This window comes from Scophthalmus maximus, chromosome 11 (assembly GCF_022379125.1).
Source record: "Scophthalmus maximus strain ysfricsl-2021 chromosome 11, ASM2237912v1, whole genome shotgun sequence".
NCBI lineage: Eukaryota > Metazoa > Chordata > Actinopteri > Pleuronectiformes > Scophthalmidae > Scophthalmus > Scophthalmus maximus.
In genome coordinates this window covers 24992501-25012500 of record NC_061525.1, presented here as the reverse complement: position 1 = coordinate 25012500, position 20000 = coordinate 24992501, and the positions used below count along the sequence as shown (strand labels likewise).

General features: G+C 43.6%; 4 protein-coding genes across 4 annotated transcripts in view; 3 read left to right on the top strand and 1 right to left on the bottom strand.

The window, feature by feature from the left end:
• LOC118298326 (olfactory receptor 11A1-like) overlaps window positions 1–1399 on the top strand; it is a 1405-nt gene extending 6 nt beyond the window's left edge. The window contains exons 1-2 of the mRNA XM_035621975.2: window positions 1–63; window positions 169–1399. The exon at window positions 1–63 is cut by the window's left edge and continues 6 nt beyond it. Coding sequence (XP_035477868.1) covers window positions 181–1128 — 948 coding nt within the window. The 5' untranslated portion in view covers window positions 1–63; window positions 169–180 and the 3' untranslated portion in view covers window positions 1129–1399. The remainder of the gene's footprint in view (window positions 64–168) is intronic.
• Window positions 1400–4807: 3408 nt separating this feature from the next.
• LOC118298257 (olfactory receptor 11A1) lies at window positions 4808–6811 on the top strand. Its single transcript, XM_035621969.2, has one exon. It carries the CDS (start codon window positions 4868–4870, stop codon window positions 5873–5875), a length of 1008 nt encoding a protein of 335 aa, XP_035477862.2. The 5' UTR covers window positions 4808–4867; the 3' UTR covers window positions 5876–6811.
• Window positions 6812–14633: 7822 nt separating this feature from the next.
• Window positions 14634–15629, top strand: LOC118298294 (olfactory receptor 51E2-like). The gene has a single exon (XM_035621972.2). The coding sequence runs from the start codon at window positions 14634–14636 to the stop codon at window positions 15627–15629; it is 996 nt and encodes a 331-aa protein (XP_035477865.1).
• A 1570-nt stretch (window positions 15630–17199) lies between these two features.
• The window catches only part of arrb1 (arrestin, beta 1), a 16490-nt gene continuing 13689 nt past the window's right edge, over window positions 17200–20000 (bottom strand). The window contains exon 16 of the mRNA XM_035621953.2: window positions 17200–18580. Coding sequence (XP_035477846.1) covers window positions 18475–18580 — 106 coding nt within the window. The 3' untranslated portion in view covers window positions 17200–18474. The remainder of the gene's footprint in view (window positions 18581–20000) is intronic.

The window sequence follows — 20000 nt, the reverse complement described above, 5'->3', positions numbered from 1 at the left end:
CGTTCGATTTGAGACGTCTCCGTCTGTTCTCAGACATTACACTGACTCTCACAGTAGAAGTCGGTAAGTTCAGGTGATTTGTGACATTTGTTGTTTGACTTGATTCTGTTTGTTCACGTCAGTTTGATACTGAAATGTAAAATAATCACTGATACTTGTCCTGTGCAGAGTTTAGTGGATATGAACCACAGAAGGATGAAGATGATGAACTCGTCTGCTGTGTCTCACTTCACTCTGTCTGCCTACATGGACACTGGACCCTGGAGATATTTCTTCTTCCTGATTGTTCTGTGTTTGTACGTGTTGATCGTTCTTTCCAACGTGTTGCTGGTTGTGGTGATCTGTGTGAACAGAAGTCTTCATGAACCCATGTACCTGTTTCTGTGCAGCCTGTTTGTTAATGAACTGTATGGTAGTACAGGCTTGTTCCCCTTCCTGCTGCTTCACATCCTGTCGGACTCTCACACCGTCACTGCTCCGCTCTGCTTCCTGCAGATCTTTCATATTTATTCTTATGCAAATGTAGAGTGTTGTAATTTAGCTGTCATGTGTTACGACCGGTACGTCGCTATCTGTTGTCCTCTGCAGTATAACACACGTATGAGCTCCAACACGGTCGCCAAGCTTATTGCTCTAATATGGTTATTCCCGCTTATTGAAGTTGCTGTCATGATTTCTTTGAGTGCACCTCTGCAGCTGTGTGGAAACATCATTGACAAAATTTACTGTGATAATTACTCTGTGGTCAAACTGGCCTGTTCTGACACGTCAGTCAACAACATCTACGGACTCATCTACACAGTTATTGCAATATTTGGTTTCTTAACGTCAATCTTTTATTCCTACTTGAGGATTTTAAAAGTTTGTTTCTCTGTTTCTAAACAGATGAGACAAAAAGCCATCAGTACCTGTACACCTCACCTGGCGTCTTTGTTGAACTTCTGCTTTGGTAGTTTCTTTGAGATCGTTCAGAGCAGGTTCAGTATGAGGCGTGTTCCTAATATGCTGCGTATTTTTCTGTCCCTGTACTTTTTGACGTGTCAGCCGCTTTTCAACCCGGTTCTGTACGGACTCAACATGTCCAAGATACGTATATTATGTAAAAGTCTCATCTTTGGTAAAATGTAAACTTCAGTCAGGTCGGTTTTTAAGCCTCAATTAATGAAATATCTGAAAAGACGGAAGCTTTGACCAGAGTTGTTTTCATGAAATGTGAATATTATTACCAGCAACTTTTGAATCTTTACACAGAGATGTGGTGATAATATTATATTAATAAAACACATTCTGCTGCCTAACATGTTGTTATCAAACCGTTATGACAAATGGAATGAGGCTCAATATTTTAGAGTTGAACCAATCGTTATAATAAATAATATAATAATAATAGTAAATGTTATTCATATAGTACTTTTTTAAACATGGTTACAAAGTGCTTCACCATAAGTGAGACAACAAATTAATAAAATCCTTTGAATAACTGTTCATTCAGATATATAATAATAATAGTTATATTTTAAAAAATCACAAATATAACTTTATATACTTTACCTTATGTACAACCATATGTTTTAACGTAAAATATAAACATAAATGCACATCGTCTCTGCATCCTTTTTGTTCTGTAAAATAATAGCTTTCACATCAGCAAATATAAAAACTGATATTGACTCATATCTGCTGATTAATAAATGAGTCAGATTTTAGTTGAAACATCGTTTTGTTTTGTTTTTGCTCAGAGTTTCTATTTAAATCAGTTCTAGAAAGAGTTGACTCTGCTACTGTACATCATTAGTAATAATTGTATATAAAATATTGTTATTGTAAATAGTGTTTGCTTTTGTTATACTAAAGTATATATATATACTTTATTATACTACCCTGCTATACTTTGTGCTGCTGTATCAATTCTGAATTTCTCCTACGGGGATCAATAAAGGCTCATTTTATCCTAGCGACAGTAGAAGTGGTATTCTTTGTAGTAGTTGTAGAGAATTTGATGGATCATTGATGGAAAGTGTTTTGACATTTACGTGAACTTTTTGATGATTTTTGTCCTGTAATTGTTGGAATGTGGGTAAAAGTGATGAGTGTACAGTAGGACTTTGATGTTCCAGTTGTTGGATCAGACAGTGATCAGCTAAATATAACTGGCTGTGTTAATAATGTGTTGCAGGTTTATGTAAAATATTCTTCCTTAGATTTTATTAATCTGTTGTTGCTGGTCCAAAGTTTAAATAAAGGTTTTCATTCATCAAAATAGGAACATACTGAAATAGACATAAAAGAATGAGCCAAATATTCCTAATATTCAAAGTTTCTTATCAATCATAAAAACCTGCAAGGACAAATCTATATGTATCAATAATTTTGTATTTACTGTGTATTTAAAAACTCACAGATGGATTTTGATCTATAAATGTAAATTATTATTTGAATTTCAGTTAAAACTTTAAAGTAAAAGCAGAATAAGAATACAAGTGAACAGTCTCTGCTTCATGTTCAGTACATTGTGTATATTATAATATATAATTATTATTATTATTTATTACTTTATTTTACATCAATCTTAACAGTACTGACATTATTATAACAGTACTTTATACAACTTTATTTTACATTATTATAACATCAGTTTATATAACTTTATTACAATTATACTTTATTTTACATTATTATAACAATAATTCAATTATTATAACAGCAGTTTATATGACTAGTATTATTATACTTAATTTTAAATTATTATGACTCTACTTACATTATTATAACAGAACTTTCTATAACTTTATTATTATGATACTTATTTTATATTATTATAACAGCACTTTATATAACTGTATTAATATTATACTTTATTTTACATTAATATAACAGCACTTTTTATAACTTTATTGTTATTATACTTTATTTTACATTATTATAACAGTACTTGCATTATTATAACAGCACTTTATATAACTTTATTACTATTATACTTTATTTTACAGAGACTCCAACACATTATTGGGATTAAGGTAGCAGCACTAGGATGGTTTCAGTTCTATTTATCAGATAGATTTCAGTCTGTTAACTTTAACAACAAATCTTCCATTCATACAAAAGTGAGTCACGGAGTTCCACAAGGTTCTGTACTGGGACCGATACTTTTCACTTTATATATGCTTCCTTTAGGGAATTTTATAAGAAAACACCACGTAAATTTTCATTGATACCTAGCTGTATCTATCTATAAATACAGATGAACCTAATCAGGTAGACAAACTTCAGGATTGTCTTAAATACATAAAGGCCTGGATGTTTAAAATTTTTTACATCTAAATTCAGAAAAAACTGAGGTCATTGTACTCGGCCCTAAACACCTCAGAGAAACATTATCTGATCATATAGTTGGAGTTACCTTTGACCAGGACATGTCCTTTGACTCACACATGAAACAAGTCTCTAGGACAGACAGCCTTCTTTCACCTGCGCAATATCAAGAACATTAGAAACATCCTCTCTCAAAAGGATGCTGAAAAACTTAAATTTAGAATAGAATAAATAGCCTGCTCCTCACCTACAAAGCCCTTAATAATCAATCTCCATCATATCTTACAGAGCTCATAGTTTCATATCATCCCAATAGGTCACTTGTCTCTTTAAACGCAGGACTACTTGTGGTTCAGAGTCTGTGAGAGTAGAATGGGAGGCAGAGCCTTCAGCCACCAGGCTCCTCTCCTCTGGAACCAGGAGGCAGACGACATCTCTACATTAGAGTTCAACTTAAAACCTTCCTCTTTGATAAAGATTATAGTTCGAGCTGCTCAGGTGTTTACTGAACCATCTCTTAGTGATGCTGCGATAGGTGCCTATCTCCCGGGACAACTCCAGAGTCCAGCTCCTCTCCAGGAGGTCAGTTCCAGAGCCCTGCTGTACATTGAAGTGAGGCCAACTATATCTAGCTGGTGTAGCTCTACCTCCTGCACCAGGTGATATTCCACATCCCTAAAGCTTGTCTGCTGTGCCGGGGTCAGCATGTCAGGAGGTCCTGGCCTGCACAGCACCCATCAATTTATTAACATTACTATTGATAAAATGACGCCAATGGCGCTTTAAATTGAGAAAATATTCTCTTACCTTTCAGGTGTCTCAACGAGGTGTTCGCTTTGTTGAAGAAGCACCAGGCCCGCTCCAGTCCTTGTCAAGCTCAGTTCGTGACCATTTATTTCAGTAAACTGTTCACAGTACAACACGAAGATAAGTCAAAGTGCCTCTGGCTGTACATGACATTTTGTATTCTCTGTTATCTGACATCTGCGTCAACATATCACGTTATCCTCAACAGATATGTCACAACAAGGACGTCTCTGTGTCAGCAAGTTATTGATTACAACCATGATGCATCTGCCTCGACACATGTCCGCTCTGTTCAGGAGGTGTACTCTGCCTCCCCAAGCTTTCCACGTATGCACATGGAAGGGCAAGGAGGTCCCAGGACAGAGCCATACCACTAAATATAACTTAATGTGACTGTAATGGCTCTGACTGAACCTGTTATTGACTCACATGAGCTTTTATCTTAGCTTGTACATTTTGAAGACATGAAGCATTTGAAGATTCTTGATGAAATTGCATCACAGGAAGCAGAAATACCAATGTAGACACAAAATTTCAACTGTAGAGGTCAAAAGGTCACGAACGAGAGGGGGCGACCTTTGTTTGGACTTTGAATGAGCAGCACGTTAGTTTGCAGAAGGAAAATAATTTTTTCCCTGACGTCACAAGTCATGTGATGAAGTCGTCGTCTGAGCTGAGCACGTTAAAAGAGGCGACAGCAGAGTCTCAGCTCAGTCAGGACTCGTCATGACCTCGTGTGACTCCTGAGATGAAGGCAGAGGTGAGTCTGAGGCTCCATCACAGTCGTTTTCTTCATCATCTGTTTTGTGTCCACATGAGGAGGATGAAGATGATGAACTCGTCTGCTGTGTCTCACTTCACTCTGTCTGCCTACATGGACACTGGACCCTGGAGATATTTCTTCTTCCTGATTGTTCTGTGTTTGTACGTGTTGATCGTTCTTTCCAACGTGTTGCTGGTTGTGGTGATCTGTGTGAACAGAAGTCTTCATGAACCCATGTACCTGTTTCTGTGCAGCCTGTTTGTTAATGAACTGTATGGTAGTACAGGCTTGTTCCCCTTCCTGCTGCTTCACATCCTGTGGGACTCTCACACCGTCGCCGCTCCGCTCTGCTTCCTGCAGGTTTTCTGTCTGTACTCGTACGCTTGTGTGGAATTTTTTAACTTAGCCGTAATGTCCTACGACAGATACCTGGCGATCTGCTGCCCTCTGCAGTATAACACACACATGACACAAAGTAAGATCACAGTGCTCATTGCTCTAATATGGTTCTATGCTTCTGTTGTATGTCTTGTTCCAATATCTCTAACTGCCTCTTTACAGCTGTGTGGAAACATCTTAAACAAAGTTTACTGTGATAATTATTACATGGTCAAACTCTCCTGTTCTGACACGTCTGTCCACAACATCTACGGACTTGTTGTCACAACTTTTACCATCTCATGTCCTGTATCTCTGATATTTTTCTCCTACCTGAGGATTTTAAAAGTCTGTTTCTCAGGCTCCAGTCACACGAGACAAAGAGCCGTCGCCACCTGTTCACCTCACCTGGCGTCGCTGCTCAACTTCTCCTTCGGAGCTTTCTTTGAGATACTGCAGAGCAGGTTCGACATGAACAACGTCCCCAATCTGTTGAGAATATTCTTATCGTTGTACTGGCTCATGTCTCAGCCGCTCTTCAGCCCGTTGATGTACGGACTCAACATGTCGAGGATCCGGGTTATTTGTAAAAATCGGATCCTTGCTCGATCATAGAATGAACCTTTCATTTAAATCTGCTGTTATGAATAAATATGATCCACAAACAAACAAACGGACGGACGGACCTGGTGAAATCTTATTCTCCTGGTCGGAGATCATGTCTTCAGTGAAGATCAGTTCTATTATTGATGATGATAAACAGCAGCTTTGTTTCATATTAAAACATCTTCAATATCTTTGTTCATCAGCAGGTTCCTGTGTTTGTTTGAACCTAATCAACAGTTTATTACGTCTCACATTCTTCTCTCTTTCTTCTCCTTCTGCTCTGAACTCGTGACGTCTTCTGATTCACACCAGAATCAAACAGACGCTTTTTTAAATGAATCAGATTTTTGATAGATTGATCAAATGTCTGACGCTTTTCATTCAATCCACAACTTTTCCTGTATTTTCCAAGCAAACAATTGTGTGTTTCCTCAGGATGATTCTATGTTTTAATGTTATGAATCATAATGTCACATGAATCTGTAGTTTCATATCAGAGTTGCAGTCACTTGAATCCTTCACATCGAACTTGACTTTAAAACCTTCTGACAAATATTTACACTTTTCCTCTGAACACGTCAAATCTCACTTCTCAATTCATTATATGATGATATTTTCAATCAGATCTCACTGTTCAAACACTGTTGCATCATTCAACGAGAAGCAGCGACGTGAACGATTCATTATCTCTAATTAGTGACTCTCGTGTTTGTTTGGTTTCTGCAGCAACTTCAGCTGGAAACAAAACATAATCATACAGATTTATTATCATCATTAAGCAGCGAATCCTCCTGAGTCCATGTGTCCGCAGCCTCAGGCCTCCAGGTGCAGCTGAGGAGGACGAGGAGGACGATGAAGACGAGCTCCACTGGGGCTCATTACTGCGACATGATGACATCACTGTGTCTCTGACCACTGAGATGAAATGTGAAACATTCATGAAGAGAAAATAATATAATAAATAAATGACCTTTAAAGCAGTTATTGATCTTTTAACTTTATTGATCAACGGTCCAGTGACAAATGACACACACACACATATATTTTAGATTCATAGAATAATAATAATAATAATAGTATAAGATAAGATAAGATAAGATAATGTAAGATGAGATGAGATAAGATAAGATAAGATAAGATAATGTAAGATGAGATAAGATAAGATAAGATGATACAATATAAATTAAGATAAGATAATATAATATAATGTAATGTAATGTAATGTAATGTAATGTAATGTAATATAATATAATATAATATAATATAATATAATATAATGTAATATAATATAATATAATACAATACAATACAATACAATACAATACAATACAATACAATACAATACAATATAATATAATATACTATAATATAATATAATATAATATAATATAATATAATATAATATAAGATACGCTAAGATAACATAAGATAAGATAAGATAAGATAAGATAAGATAACATAAGATAACATAAGATACATTAGATAATAAAATACAATATAATATAATATTATATTATATAAGATACGATAAGATAGGTACTTCACTGCTGTGAAATCGCAGCAGCAGGTATCACACAACACACCTTACAAAATATTAAATATATACAAAATACTTATGATAAAAATATGAATCACAAAAATATAAAGAATAAGGAAATGAAATCTAAATCTTAACAATAACATCAGCAGCCTGTTTTGCGCAGCAGAATTTACATTATTGAGAACAACACAAACATTAATGATGGTAAATCTGAAAATTACAAATAATCCAAAAACAACATAATAATGACACAAGTTGGAAAACGTTCCTGTCACTGACAATGATGATGATGAAGATCTTCAGAGCTTGGGACATTTTGCAGTGTGAAGATCAAACTGCCGGCGCCCTCTGGTGGACAAAGTTTGTAACAGATTCTGATTTTGAGAAGAAGCCACAGTACAAGCTTTTATTTTCTGTTTTTTATTCCTCGATGATTTAAACAGCCATCGTCAGTGAAGGTCAGTGAAGGTCAGTGAGGTGTCAGAACTGGAGTCTTTTCACAGACGTGTTGTGAAACATCCTAACAGTGATGAATCACAGTGGTCCAGTGTCGAAGTGACAAATGACTGGACTAGTTCTTCAGCATCCTTTTGAGATCGGACGTTTCTGATGTTCTGTCCTAGGGACTTGTTCTATGTCCTGGTCAAGGAGAACAAGGTTCCTCGGTAGAGCTGAAGGACAAGGTTCTACCATCTAAGGAACTTTATGATCAGATCATGTTTCTCTGAGGTGTTTGTCTGAATATAGAAGTAGAACATTATAAGTCATCAGGTCTTTATGTCTTTAAGACGTGCTGAAGTTTCTCTCATCTGCTTATTAATAAATCAGAGTCAGAGTCACATGAACGATGAGTGTTAAAAGTTTGAAACCAGTCAGAACCTGTCAGTCAGAACCAGACGGTCAGGACCAGTCTGTCAGAACCTGTGGGTCAGGACCAGTCGGTCAGAACCAGTCGGTCAGAAACAGTTGGTCAGAAACAGTCAGACAGAACCTGTCAGTTGGTCAGAACCTGTCAGTCAGAACCAGACGGTCAGAACCTGTCAGTCAGAACCTGTGGGTCAGAACCAGTTGGTCAGAACCAGACGGTCAGAACATGTGGGTCAGAACCTGTCAGTCAGAACCTGTCAGTCGGTCAGAACTAGTCGGTCAGAAACAGTCAGACAGAACCTGTCAGTTGGTCAGAACCTGTCAGACAGAACCTGTCAGTCAGAACCAGACGGTCAGGACCAGTCTGTCAGAACCTGTGGGTCAGGACCAGTCGGTCAGAACCAGTCGGTCAGAAACAGTTGGTCAGAAACAGTCAGACAGAACCTGTCAGTTGGTCAGAACCTGTCAGTCAGAACCAGACGGTCAGAACCTGTCAGTCAGAACCTGTGGGTCAGAACCAGTTGGTCAGAACCAGACGGTCAGAACATGTGGGTCAGAACCTGTCAGTCAGAACCTGTCAGTCAGAACCTGTCAGTCGGTCAGAACTAGTCGGTCAGAAACAGTCAGACAGAACCTGTCAGTTGGTCAGAACCTGTCAGACAGAACCTGTCAGTCGGTCAGAACTAGTCGGTCAGAAACAGTCAGACAGAACCTGTCAGTTGGTCAGAACCTGTCAGTCAGTCAGAAACAGTCAGACAGAACCTGTCAGTCGGTCAGAACCAGTCGGTCAGAAACAATCAGACAGAACCTGTCAGTCGGTCAGAACCTGTCAGTCAGAACCAGTCGGTCAAGACCTGTCAATTGGTTAGAACCAGTTGGTCAGAACCTGTCGGTTGGTCAGAACCAGTTAGTCAGATCCAGTCAGTTTCTCAGCTGCCTGCCTGCGTGATGCTGCTCTGTGGGAGTTGTCTCTGAAAGTTATCACAGAAGCAAATCAGAGTCAGAGACAGAGACAGAGACAGAGACAGAGACAGAGACAGACACAGAGACAAAGACAAAGACAAAGACAAAGACAGAGTCAACAAGTTGGAGTCGTTATCGTCTTGAATTGATGTAACAATCTGCTTTTTAAAATCTGTTGAAGAAACTAGTTTGAATGTTTGAATTTCTTTGTCTTTGATGTCAAACTGAAACGAGTCTCTTCTGCTCCGATCATTGATCTGTGAGACTGACAGAGGGCCCAACAATAACAGAGGGCCCACCTCTAACAGGAGCCCCCCCACCAACAGGAGGCCAACCACTGACAGAGGGCCCACCTCTAACAGAAGACCCACCACTAACAGAGGGCCAACCTCTAACAGAAGTTCCACCACTAACAGAGGGCCCACCTCTAACAGAGGGGCCACCTCTAACAGAAGACCCACCTCTAACAGAGGGGCCACGACTAACAGGATTCCCACCACTAACAGAGGGCCCACCTCTAACAGAGGGGCCACTTCTAACAGAAGTCCCACCACTAACAGAGGGCCCACCACTAACAGAGGGCCCAACACTAACAGAGGGCCCACCACTAACAGGAGGCCCACCACTATCAGAAGGCTCACCTCTAACAGAGGGCCCACCACTAACAGAGGGCCCACCACTAACAGAGGGCCAACCTCTAACAGAAGTTCTACGACTGACAGAGGGCCCACCACTTGACTAACAGAGGGCCCACCTCTAACAGAGGGGCCACCTCTAACAGAAGACCCACCTCTAACAGAGGGGCCACCACTAACAGAAGTCCCACCACTAACAGAGGGCCCACCACTAACAGAGGGGCCACCACTAACAGAAGTCCCACCACTAACAGAGGGCCCACCACTAACAGAGGGCCCACCTCTAACAGAGGGGCCACCACTAACAGAAGTCCCACCACTAACAGAGGGCCCACCACTAACAGAGGGCCCACCTCTAACAGAGGGGCCACCACTAACAGAAGTCCCACCACTAACAGAGGGCCCACCACTAACAGAGGGGCCACCACTAACAGAGGGCCCACCACTAACAGAGGGCCCACCACTAACAGAAGGCCCACCTCTAACAGAGGGCCCACCACTAACAGAAGTCCCACCTCTAACAGAAGTTCCACGACTGACAGAGGGCCCACCACTTGACTAACAGAGGGCCCACCTCTAACAGAAATCCCACCTTTAACAGAAGACCCACCTCTAACAGAGGGGCCACGACTAACAGGAGTCCCACCACTAACAGAGGGCCCACCTCTAACAGAGGGGCCACTTCTAACAGAAGTCCCACCACTAACAGAGGGCCCACCTCTAACAGAAGACCCACCACTAACAGAGGGCCCACCACTGACAGAGGAGCCCACCACTAACAGAGGGCCCACCACTAACAGAAGTCTCACCACTAACAGAAGTCCCACCACTGACAGAGGAGCCCACCACTAACAGAGGGCCCACCACTAACAGAGGGCCCAACACTAACAGAGGGCCCACCACTAACAGGAGGCCCACCACTATCAGAAGGCTCACCTCTAACAGAGGGCCCACCACTAACAGAGGGCCCACCACTAACAGAAGGCCCACCTCTAACAGAGGGCCCACCACTAACAGAAGTCCCACCTCTAAGAGAAGTTCCACGACTGACAGAGGGCCCACCACTTGACTAACAGAGGGCCCACCTCTAACAGAAATCCCACCTCTAACAGAGGGCCCACCTCTAACAGAGGGGCCACCTCTAACAGAAGTCCCACCACTAACAGAAGTCCCACCTCTAACAGAGGGGCCACCTCTAACAGAAGTCCCACCACTAACAGAAGTCCCACCACTAACAGAGGGCCCACCACTTACAGAGGGGCCACCTCTAACAGAAGACCCACCTCTAACAGAGGGGCCACCTCTAACAGAAGACCCACCTCTAACAGAGGGGCCATCACTAACAGAAGTCCCACCACTAACAGAGGCCCCACCACTTCACTGACAGAGGACCCACCTCTAACAGAAGACCCACCCAAAAACAGAGGGCCCACCTCTAACAGAAGACCCACCAAAAACAGAGGGCCCACCACTAACAGAAGTCCCACCACTGACAGAGGGGCCACCTCTAACAGAGGGCCCACCACTAACAGAAGTCCCACCACTGACAGAGGGGCCACCTCTAACAGAAGTCCCACCACTGACAGAGGCCCCATCACTTGACTAACAGAGGGCCCACCTCTAACAGCAGTCTCACCACTAACAGAGGGGCCACCTCTAACAGAGGGCCCACCACTTCACTGACAGAGGGCCGATCACTAACAGAAGTCCCATCTCTAACAGAAGTCTCACCACTGACAGAGGGCCAACCTCTAACAGAAATCCACCTTTAACAGAAGACCCACCTCTAACAGAGGGGCCACGACTAACAGAGGGCCCACCTCTAACAGAGGGGCCACCTCTAACAGAAGTCCCACCACTAACAGAGGGCCCACCTCTAACAGAAGACCCACCACTAACAGAGGGCCCACCACTTCACTGACAGAGGACCCACCTCTAACAGAGGGCCCACCTCTAACAGAGGGCCCACCTCTAACAGAAGACCCACCACTAACAGAGGGCCCACCACTTCACTGACAGAGGACCCACCTCTAACAGAGGGCCCACCTCTAACAGAGGGCCCACCTCTAACAGAAGACCCACCACTAACAGAGGGCCCACCACTTCACTGACAGAGGACCCACCTCTAACAGAGGGCCCACCTCTAACAGAGGGGCCACCTCTAACAAAAGTCCCACCTCTAACAGAAGTCCCACCACTAACAGAGGGCCCACCTCTAACAGAAGTCTCACCACTAACAGAAGTCCCACCACTGACAGAGGAGCCCACCACTAACAGAGGGCCCACCACTAACAGAGGGCCCACCACTAACAGGAGGCCCACCACTATCAGAAGGCTCACCTCTAACAGAGGGCCCACCACTAACAGAGGGCCCACCACTAACAGAAGGCCCACCTCTAACAGAGGCCCCACCTCTAACAGAAGGGCCACCTCTAACAGAAGTCCCACCACTAACAGAAGACCCACCTCTGACAGAAGTCCCATCTCTAACATCTGTAAAACGTAACTATGTTTCCAAAGTGACAGGTTTGTCTGAAATCTCTCATTCAGTCATAATGAATAAACATTATGAATGAATGACCTCATCATAATTATCATCATATGATCACATGATCTAATCACAGGCTTCGACTTCAGACCAGAACCTGAACGAAGGTTAACGAGGCGTCAGGAGGAAACAGGAAGTGAGCAGCCTGATTAACCTCTGGAGATCCTCTCAGGCTCAGGGATTTCAAGGCAGTTTAATTGGTTCCAAATGCTTTGGACCAATCAGGGAGCTGCTGCATTCGGGGTCAGTCTTCCTGTGGGACGTTTGGACTTCAGCTATAAGACAAACTGAGGAGAAGCAGAGCAGCCGCCGGATCCACAGAAGGTATGAAACTGACTGATGTTCTACTGACTGATGATCTACTGTCCGATGTTCTACTCTCTGATGTTCTACTGACTGATGTTTTACTCTCTGATGTTCTACTCTCTGATGTTCTACTGACTGATGTTTTACTCTCTGATATTCTACTCTCTGATGTTCTACTGACAGATGTTTACTGTCTGATGTTCTACTGACTGACATTCTACTGACTAATGTTCTACTGACTGATGTTCTACTGACTGATGTTCTACTGTCTGATGTTCAACTGACCGATGTTCTACTGACTGATGTTTTACTGTGTGATGTTCTACTGACTGATGTTTACTGTATGATGTTCTACTGACTGACGTTCTATTGTCTGATGTTCTACTGTCTGATGTTTACTGACTGACGTTCTACTGACTGACGTTTTACTGTCTTATGTTGTACTGACTGATGTTCTGCTGACTGACGTTCTAGTGACTGATGTTCTACTGACTGATGTTCTATTGTCTGATGTTCTACTGACTGATGTTCTATTGTCTGATGTTCTACTGTCTGATGTTTACTGACTGATGTTCCATTGTCTGATGTTCTACTGTCTGATGTTTACTGACTGCAATTCTACTGACTGACGTTTTACTGTCTGATGTTCTATTGACTGATGTTCTACTGATTGACGTTCTACTGAATGATGTTCTACTGACTGACGTTCTACTGACTGATGTTCTACTGACTGACGTTCTACTGACTGATGTTCTACTGATTGATGTTCTACTGTCTGAACGTTCTACTGTCTGAACTGTCTGAATGATGTTCTACTGACTGACGTTCTGCTGACTGATGTTCTACTGACTGTCGTTCTACTGACTGATGTTCTACTGATTGATGTTCTACTGTCTGATGTTCAACTGAGTGACATTCTACTGACTGATGTTCTACTGTCTGATGTTCTACTGACTGATGTTCTACTGTCTGATGTTCTACTGACTGATATTCTACTGACTGATGTTCTACTGACTGATGTTTTACTGTCTGATGTTCTCCTGACTTATGTTCTACTGACTGATATTCTGCTGACTGACGTTCTACTGACTGACGTTTTACTGTCTGATGTTCTAATGACTGACGTTTTACTGTGTGATGTTCTACTGACTGATGTTTTACTGTCTGATGTTCTACTGTCTGATGTTCTACTGACTGATGTTCTCCTGTCTGATGTTCTACTGACTGACGTTTTACTGTGTGATGTTCTACTGACTGACGTTTTACTGTGTGATGTTCTACTGACTGACGTTTTACTGTGTGATGTTCTACTGACTGATGTTTTACTGTCTGATGTTCTACTGTCTGATGTTCTACTGTCTGATGTTCTACTGACTGATGTTCTCCTGTCTGATGTTCTACTGACTGATGTTCTACTGTTTGATGTTTACTGACTGATGTTCTTTTGACTGACATTCTACTGTCTGATGTTCTACTGACTGATGTTCTACTGTCTTATGTTTACTGAATGATGTTCTTCTGACTGATGTTATACTGTCTGATGTTGACTGACTGACGTTCTACTGACTGACGTTCTACTGACTGACTTTCTGCTGTCTGATGATCTACTGACTGATGTTCTACTGTCTGATGTTGACTGAGTGACGTTCTACTGACTGATGTTCTACTGACTGATATTCTACCGTCTAGTGTTCTACTGTCAAGCGCTCTTCTGACTGATTTTTTACTTTCTGATGTTGTCTGACGTTCTAGTGAGATCTGAGAACGTCTGTTATGATTTGAATGAATCGAGTTGATGCTGCGTTTATTGATTAAATCTGCTGATTGAAAGTTTCAGTCTGATCTTCTGATGATTGTTGCTGCTCGACTCTTTCTGTCTGATGTCACTGCTCAGGTGAGGCCTGCGCCATGTTGGAGGCGTCGCTGGGCGGGAACGTCTCTCACAGCACCTTCGTGTTCCGAGGTTTCCCTGAGCTGCAGCGGCAGCGCCGCCTGCTGGCGCTGCCGCTCTTCGCCTCCTACGTGTCGGTGCTGCTGGGAAACTCGCTGCTGGTCCACGTCGTCCGCAGCGTGGAGAGTCTGCACGGCCCCATGTACCTACTCATCTGCTCGCTCTGCGTGGTCGACGTCCTCGTGGCGACCGCAATCATCCCCAACACGCTGCTCAGCCTCCTGTTGGACTGGGACCAGATCTCATTGGCCGGCTGCTTGACTCAGATGTTCTTCACTCACTTCCTGTCCTCAGTGGAGTCAACGTTGCTGTTGGCGATGGCGCTGGACCGCTACGTGGCCATCTGTCAGCCGCTCCGCTACGCTGACATCATCGACTCCTCCATGTTTGTGCGGCTGCTGTTCTTCACGCTGCTGCGCAGCGGCTCCATCATGGCGTTGCTGGTCGCTTTGGCAGGTTCACTGTGGTTCTGCGACTCCAACGTGATCGAGCACTGCTACTGCGACCACATGGCGCTGGTCAGTCTGGCGTGCGACAGCACCGAGAAGAATGACGCAGTGGGCGTCGCTGTGATCGTCTGCTTTGTGGGTGTGGACATATCGCTCATCTTCCTCTCCTATGTGAAGATCCTGGGCGTGGTCCTGCGAGCGGCGGCGGACGGCGAGGACCGGTGGAAGGCGTTTCACACCTGCGGCACTCACCTGATAGTCATGATGTGTTTCTACCTGGTGGGCAGCGTCACCTTCCTCTCTCACAACCTCCACATCCACATCCCGACGGACGCCAACACCTTCATGGGACTTGTGTACATTCTGTTCCCAGCGACCGTCAACCCTGTCATCTACGGAGTTCGGACTAAAGAAATACGAAACGGCTTCTTTAAGATATTTAAACTCAGAGTGAAGAAATTAACGACAATCAAAGTTTCTCCTGCCGGAAAAAGACAAACGTGAATTTGAAGACTTTTCTGTTCACGTTGACTAAAAATCATCAAATCAGATGAATTAAGATGTTTCTGTTTTTGTAAGTTTTGTTTTCATATCTACTGAAGGAACGTTTTCAACAAAAATCTCCTTTAATCTGACGAGTTCCATTTAGAATCTGTGTCTGTGACAGTTTGTCCACCAGAGGGCGATAAAGGTGAGGGTGAAGATGAATATGAAGACGTTCTGTTGTTTCAGGATCAGATTCTGTTTAAAAAACCTCATGAAGCAAAAACACAGATTTTAGCCCCTAATGTCCTTTTTTATTAAAGATGCACTGAAATGTTCCTTTTTCCTCCCGACCCAACAAAATAAAAGCCCACGATCATCATGTTGTAAATATTAAAGTTATTTTGGGTGTTGATCCTGTGATGTCACGTCTCACACAAACACACACACACACACACACACACATTGGCTCACATGAAAAGACGTATCACTCGTTTTATTTTGAAGGTTCAGATCAAACATCTGTTTTGTAAAATGTACGTTCACATCTCCTGATTCGTCACATGAATAATATTTGTTCATTCATTAATAAATCCTCATCGATCATTTTCCAAACCATCCATCCAATATTTCATTGATCAGCAGACTCCGCCCTCTGCCCACCTGTTGTTGTCATGACAACACGCTCCCTGGTGGTGCGTTCGACGACGCTCGGACAACCGGTGAAAAACGGATCAGTATCACGGTGAGAAACGCGAAGAGTTTGTTGTGATGAGATGTTTGAGACATAATCGTGGATTTCATATCTGTGGACATTTCATCATTTTGAACGTAATAACAAGTTCATCACGACGTGTATTCAGGCGTTTTTGTCATAACAACATGAAAACATCTTGTGACGATAAATTACTTTTTCTTTACCTGGTGTGGCAGCGAGAGGACACTGTGCATCCACCTACAGCTGCTCCCATTGGACGGTACCGGCTGTCAATCACACTGTGTCCACGCTCCAACACATCTGGTGCTTTATGGTCTGTTTGACTGTAAATTGACCATAATGTACTAATTGATCATCATGTGTTGCAGAAGACTTGAAACTACAGATTGATCTATAAACTCCTCATGAAAATTTTTCTGACGTTATGGATCCAGTGAGAAGTCGAGTCACGTTCTCTTAGAGTCGCCCTCTGCTGGTCAGGACACAGAAGAAAGGCTTCACACAGAGTCCATGTTGAGATGCCACAGCATTTTTAAATCTCACTCTAAAACATTAACAAATATTAAATACTAAACACAAGCAGCTGATTATTTGTGGAAGTAAAACACAGTTGATCAGGAACAATCGCCTTAACAACATGAATCTGAGTCAGCGACAGAATAAAAACACTGACGTTTAAAGCTGCAGTGTGTAATATTAAGATGAACTTATTCACAGAAATTTAATACATTGTCCATAACTCTGCTCATATATGAGTTAAATCTAGTTCCATGAGGTGGACCGACCTCCGTGTGAGTCTCCATGTTTCTACGTCGTGTTGAATACGCTTGTTGAACTAAACGCTCCAGAACACGTCGCGTTCACGTTGAATTTTCAGACGCTGACGGAACCCGGAGATGGAATCAGCGGTGCAACACCATAAAGTGTCCCCTGTCGGTCGCTCAGTAGGTTGCGGTTTGCAACTTTACCACCAGATGGTGCCAGAAAATTACAAAGATGACACACTGGCGCTTTAAAAACATGATGTGTTTTTCTTTTAAATCTGAAAGTAATGTCTTCAGAATCATTTTGACATTAGCGAGAATATCGCCCCTGTCGTTCCCACAGCTCCCTGAATGTCACGCTTTTACGACATACACCACACGCCAACGAGCAGAGGCGGAACTAGCAGGTCGCCATAAGAAAAAGCTTGTGTGTCGACAGAGCGACAGAAGAACGTCACAGACATGATGTCGGAGGAATCGAAGATGGGGAGAAGAGAAAAGGACTGAGTAGGACGTTTGATTCTATGGAGCAACTGTGGTGGATATCGATTGTTGATCGGCGTTTCCAGCAGCCAATAGCAGCAGAGTTGACAGTAACAATCAGCTGAACAGTGGTCGTGATGACGACAGGACAGTGTCGAGGAGGAGGCGCTTAAAACTCCAGACACCCTTTTGATTGGACCATAGAATGAGTGAAGGATGATGTCATGAAACAGCTGACAGTGTATTACAGGAAGAGAAAAGAGGTTTAGATGTCAAAGTAACAGGATGTTGAATGATTCACGTCTTTGTTACGGGAGGTCAGTGAACGCAGCAGCTGAAAGTCTGACGAAGGTTTGGAAAATGATCCGACATGGAAACGTTACCTCCTGTAACATCAGGTTGATTATTCATGACATTAATAATTCGTAGGTGTCGACGTGTTTCATGCAAAGGAGGCCGCCGCCTCCTCTCGGCTGATAGGTGGCGCTCTGACAGTCTGAGGTGGGGACGTCCCACAGAGTCCGCGTCGTGGTGAACGGTCCCACGTCACGTTGGCAGTGTTGTTGTTTGTTAAACCCTCTGTTGCGACACATCGAACGTTACTCCTGTCAGCCCCCTAATGGAAACACGTAGAACAAAGTGAGGCATGCTAACCGCCGGCATTTTGACGCCGAGGCGCCGCTGCGCCGCTTTGGAGGGCGGTGGCGAGCGGCTCCATCTCTAAACACAACTGATGTGGAGGCTGTGGTTTGTAGCTGGTCACAGCCGCAGGACGTAGAGAGGACGAACACGAACGAGACACAAACACGCCGACGCCGAGCGTCTGCAGGAAGTCTGTGCCGTGACCTCACGGTGACCTCCGACGGCTCCACGCGACGCCGACGCTCGTCGCCCGTCGCCTCTATCTGTCGTCAAGTTTGGGCGAATCCACCGGCTCCTCGTCTTCGTCGTCTTTGGCCCCGATCAGCCGCTGGCGGGCAAAGTCTTCAAAGACGATGTCATCGTCACTGATGGAGAGGGAGAGAGAGAGGGAGAGAGAGAGAGGGAAAGAGGGAGAGAGAGAGGGAGAGAGAGAGAAGGAAAGAGGGAGAGAGAGAGAGAGAGAGAGAGAGAGAGGGAAAGAGGGAGAGAGAGGGAGAGAGAGAGAGAGAGGGAGAGAGAGAGAGAGAGAGAGAGGGAGAGAGAGAGAGGGAAAGAGGGAGAGAGAGAGGGAAAGAGGGAGAGAGAGAGAGGGAGAGAGAGAGAGAGAGAGAGAGAGAGGGAAAGAGGGAGAGAGAGAGAGGGAAAGAGGGAGAGAGAGACAGAGAGAGAGAGAGAGAGAGAGAGAGAGAGAAGGAAAGAGGGAGAGAGAGACAGAGAGAGAGGGAGAGAGAGAGAGAGAGAGAAGGAAAGAGGGAGAGAGAGACAGAGAGAGAGACAGAGAGACAGAGAGAGAGAGACAGAGAGAGAGGGAGAGAGAGAGAGAGAGAGAAGGAAAGAGGGAGAGAGAGACAGAGAGACAGAGAGAGAGAGACAGAGAGAGAGAGAGGGATTTGATTGATTTTTAAAACACAATGTTTATTAAGATTCACAAGAGAACATCACGTCCTCTACAAAAAAAACACACACAACAACAAAATAAGAGAAAACCAGAATGAATCAGGTCATAAACACAGTGTGAGAGATGAGTTCTCCTCCTCCACTGAACACAGACGTGGTGAAACATCACTGATTCAAAAACTCTTGCATGTCGTTCATCAGAGAGGAACCTGAAGTCCACTCTCACTCTGACTCTCACCAGAGACACTACATGTGTGTCAGCTCGTGTCAGGACACATTTCATATCTTGTCCTTCTGCTTTTATAGATCCACAGTCTGACCAACCACAACATTCAGCAACTGACACTTCTCTGCATCTTGTTTTCTGTCGCCAGCACCAAGAATAAAATCAGTCTCCGTAAACATTCCCCCACAGTCGAAAAACACGGTTGTTAACATGTTAAAAGAGGTTTGAGTCTGTGACAGAGAGAGAACAGTGAACGATGGTCTGTGTGTGTGGACAGAATGGACATGTGGAGGACAGGGTGGGATTCATCTTGGGCCCCGTGGAGGATCCTCCACTGCAGGTCTCCAGACCTCTTGGTCACAAGAGGCTCCACACCGGCTCTGTCCCATGGGAGTCTGTCCTTCCACACCATGTCCTTCCTCCCACCCAGCGTCTTCCTGTGAGTGGCCAGAACACAGTGTCTGTACAAACCTTTCCCAGTTTGCATGTAAAAGTCAGCAGCAGTGTCCGGTGGGTCAGCATGACGTATTATTGCTTCGGTTCCATCAGAATAGTCCCGCAGCATCTCCTTCTCCTCACTGTCCAGTCTGTTCCACTCGTTCAGAATTGTCCTGGTGTGGCGGGCTGACCTCAGGCCCAGCAGGGAGGCCACTGCCTCCGTG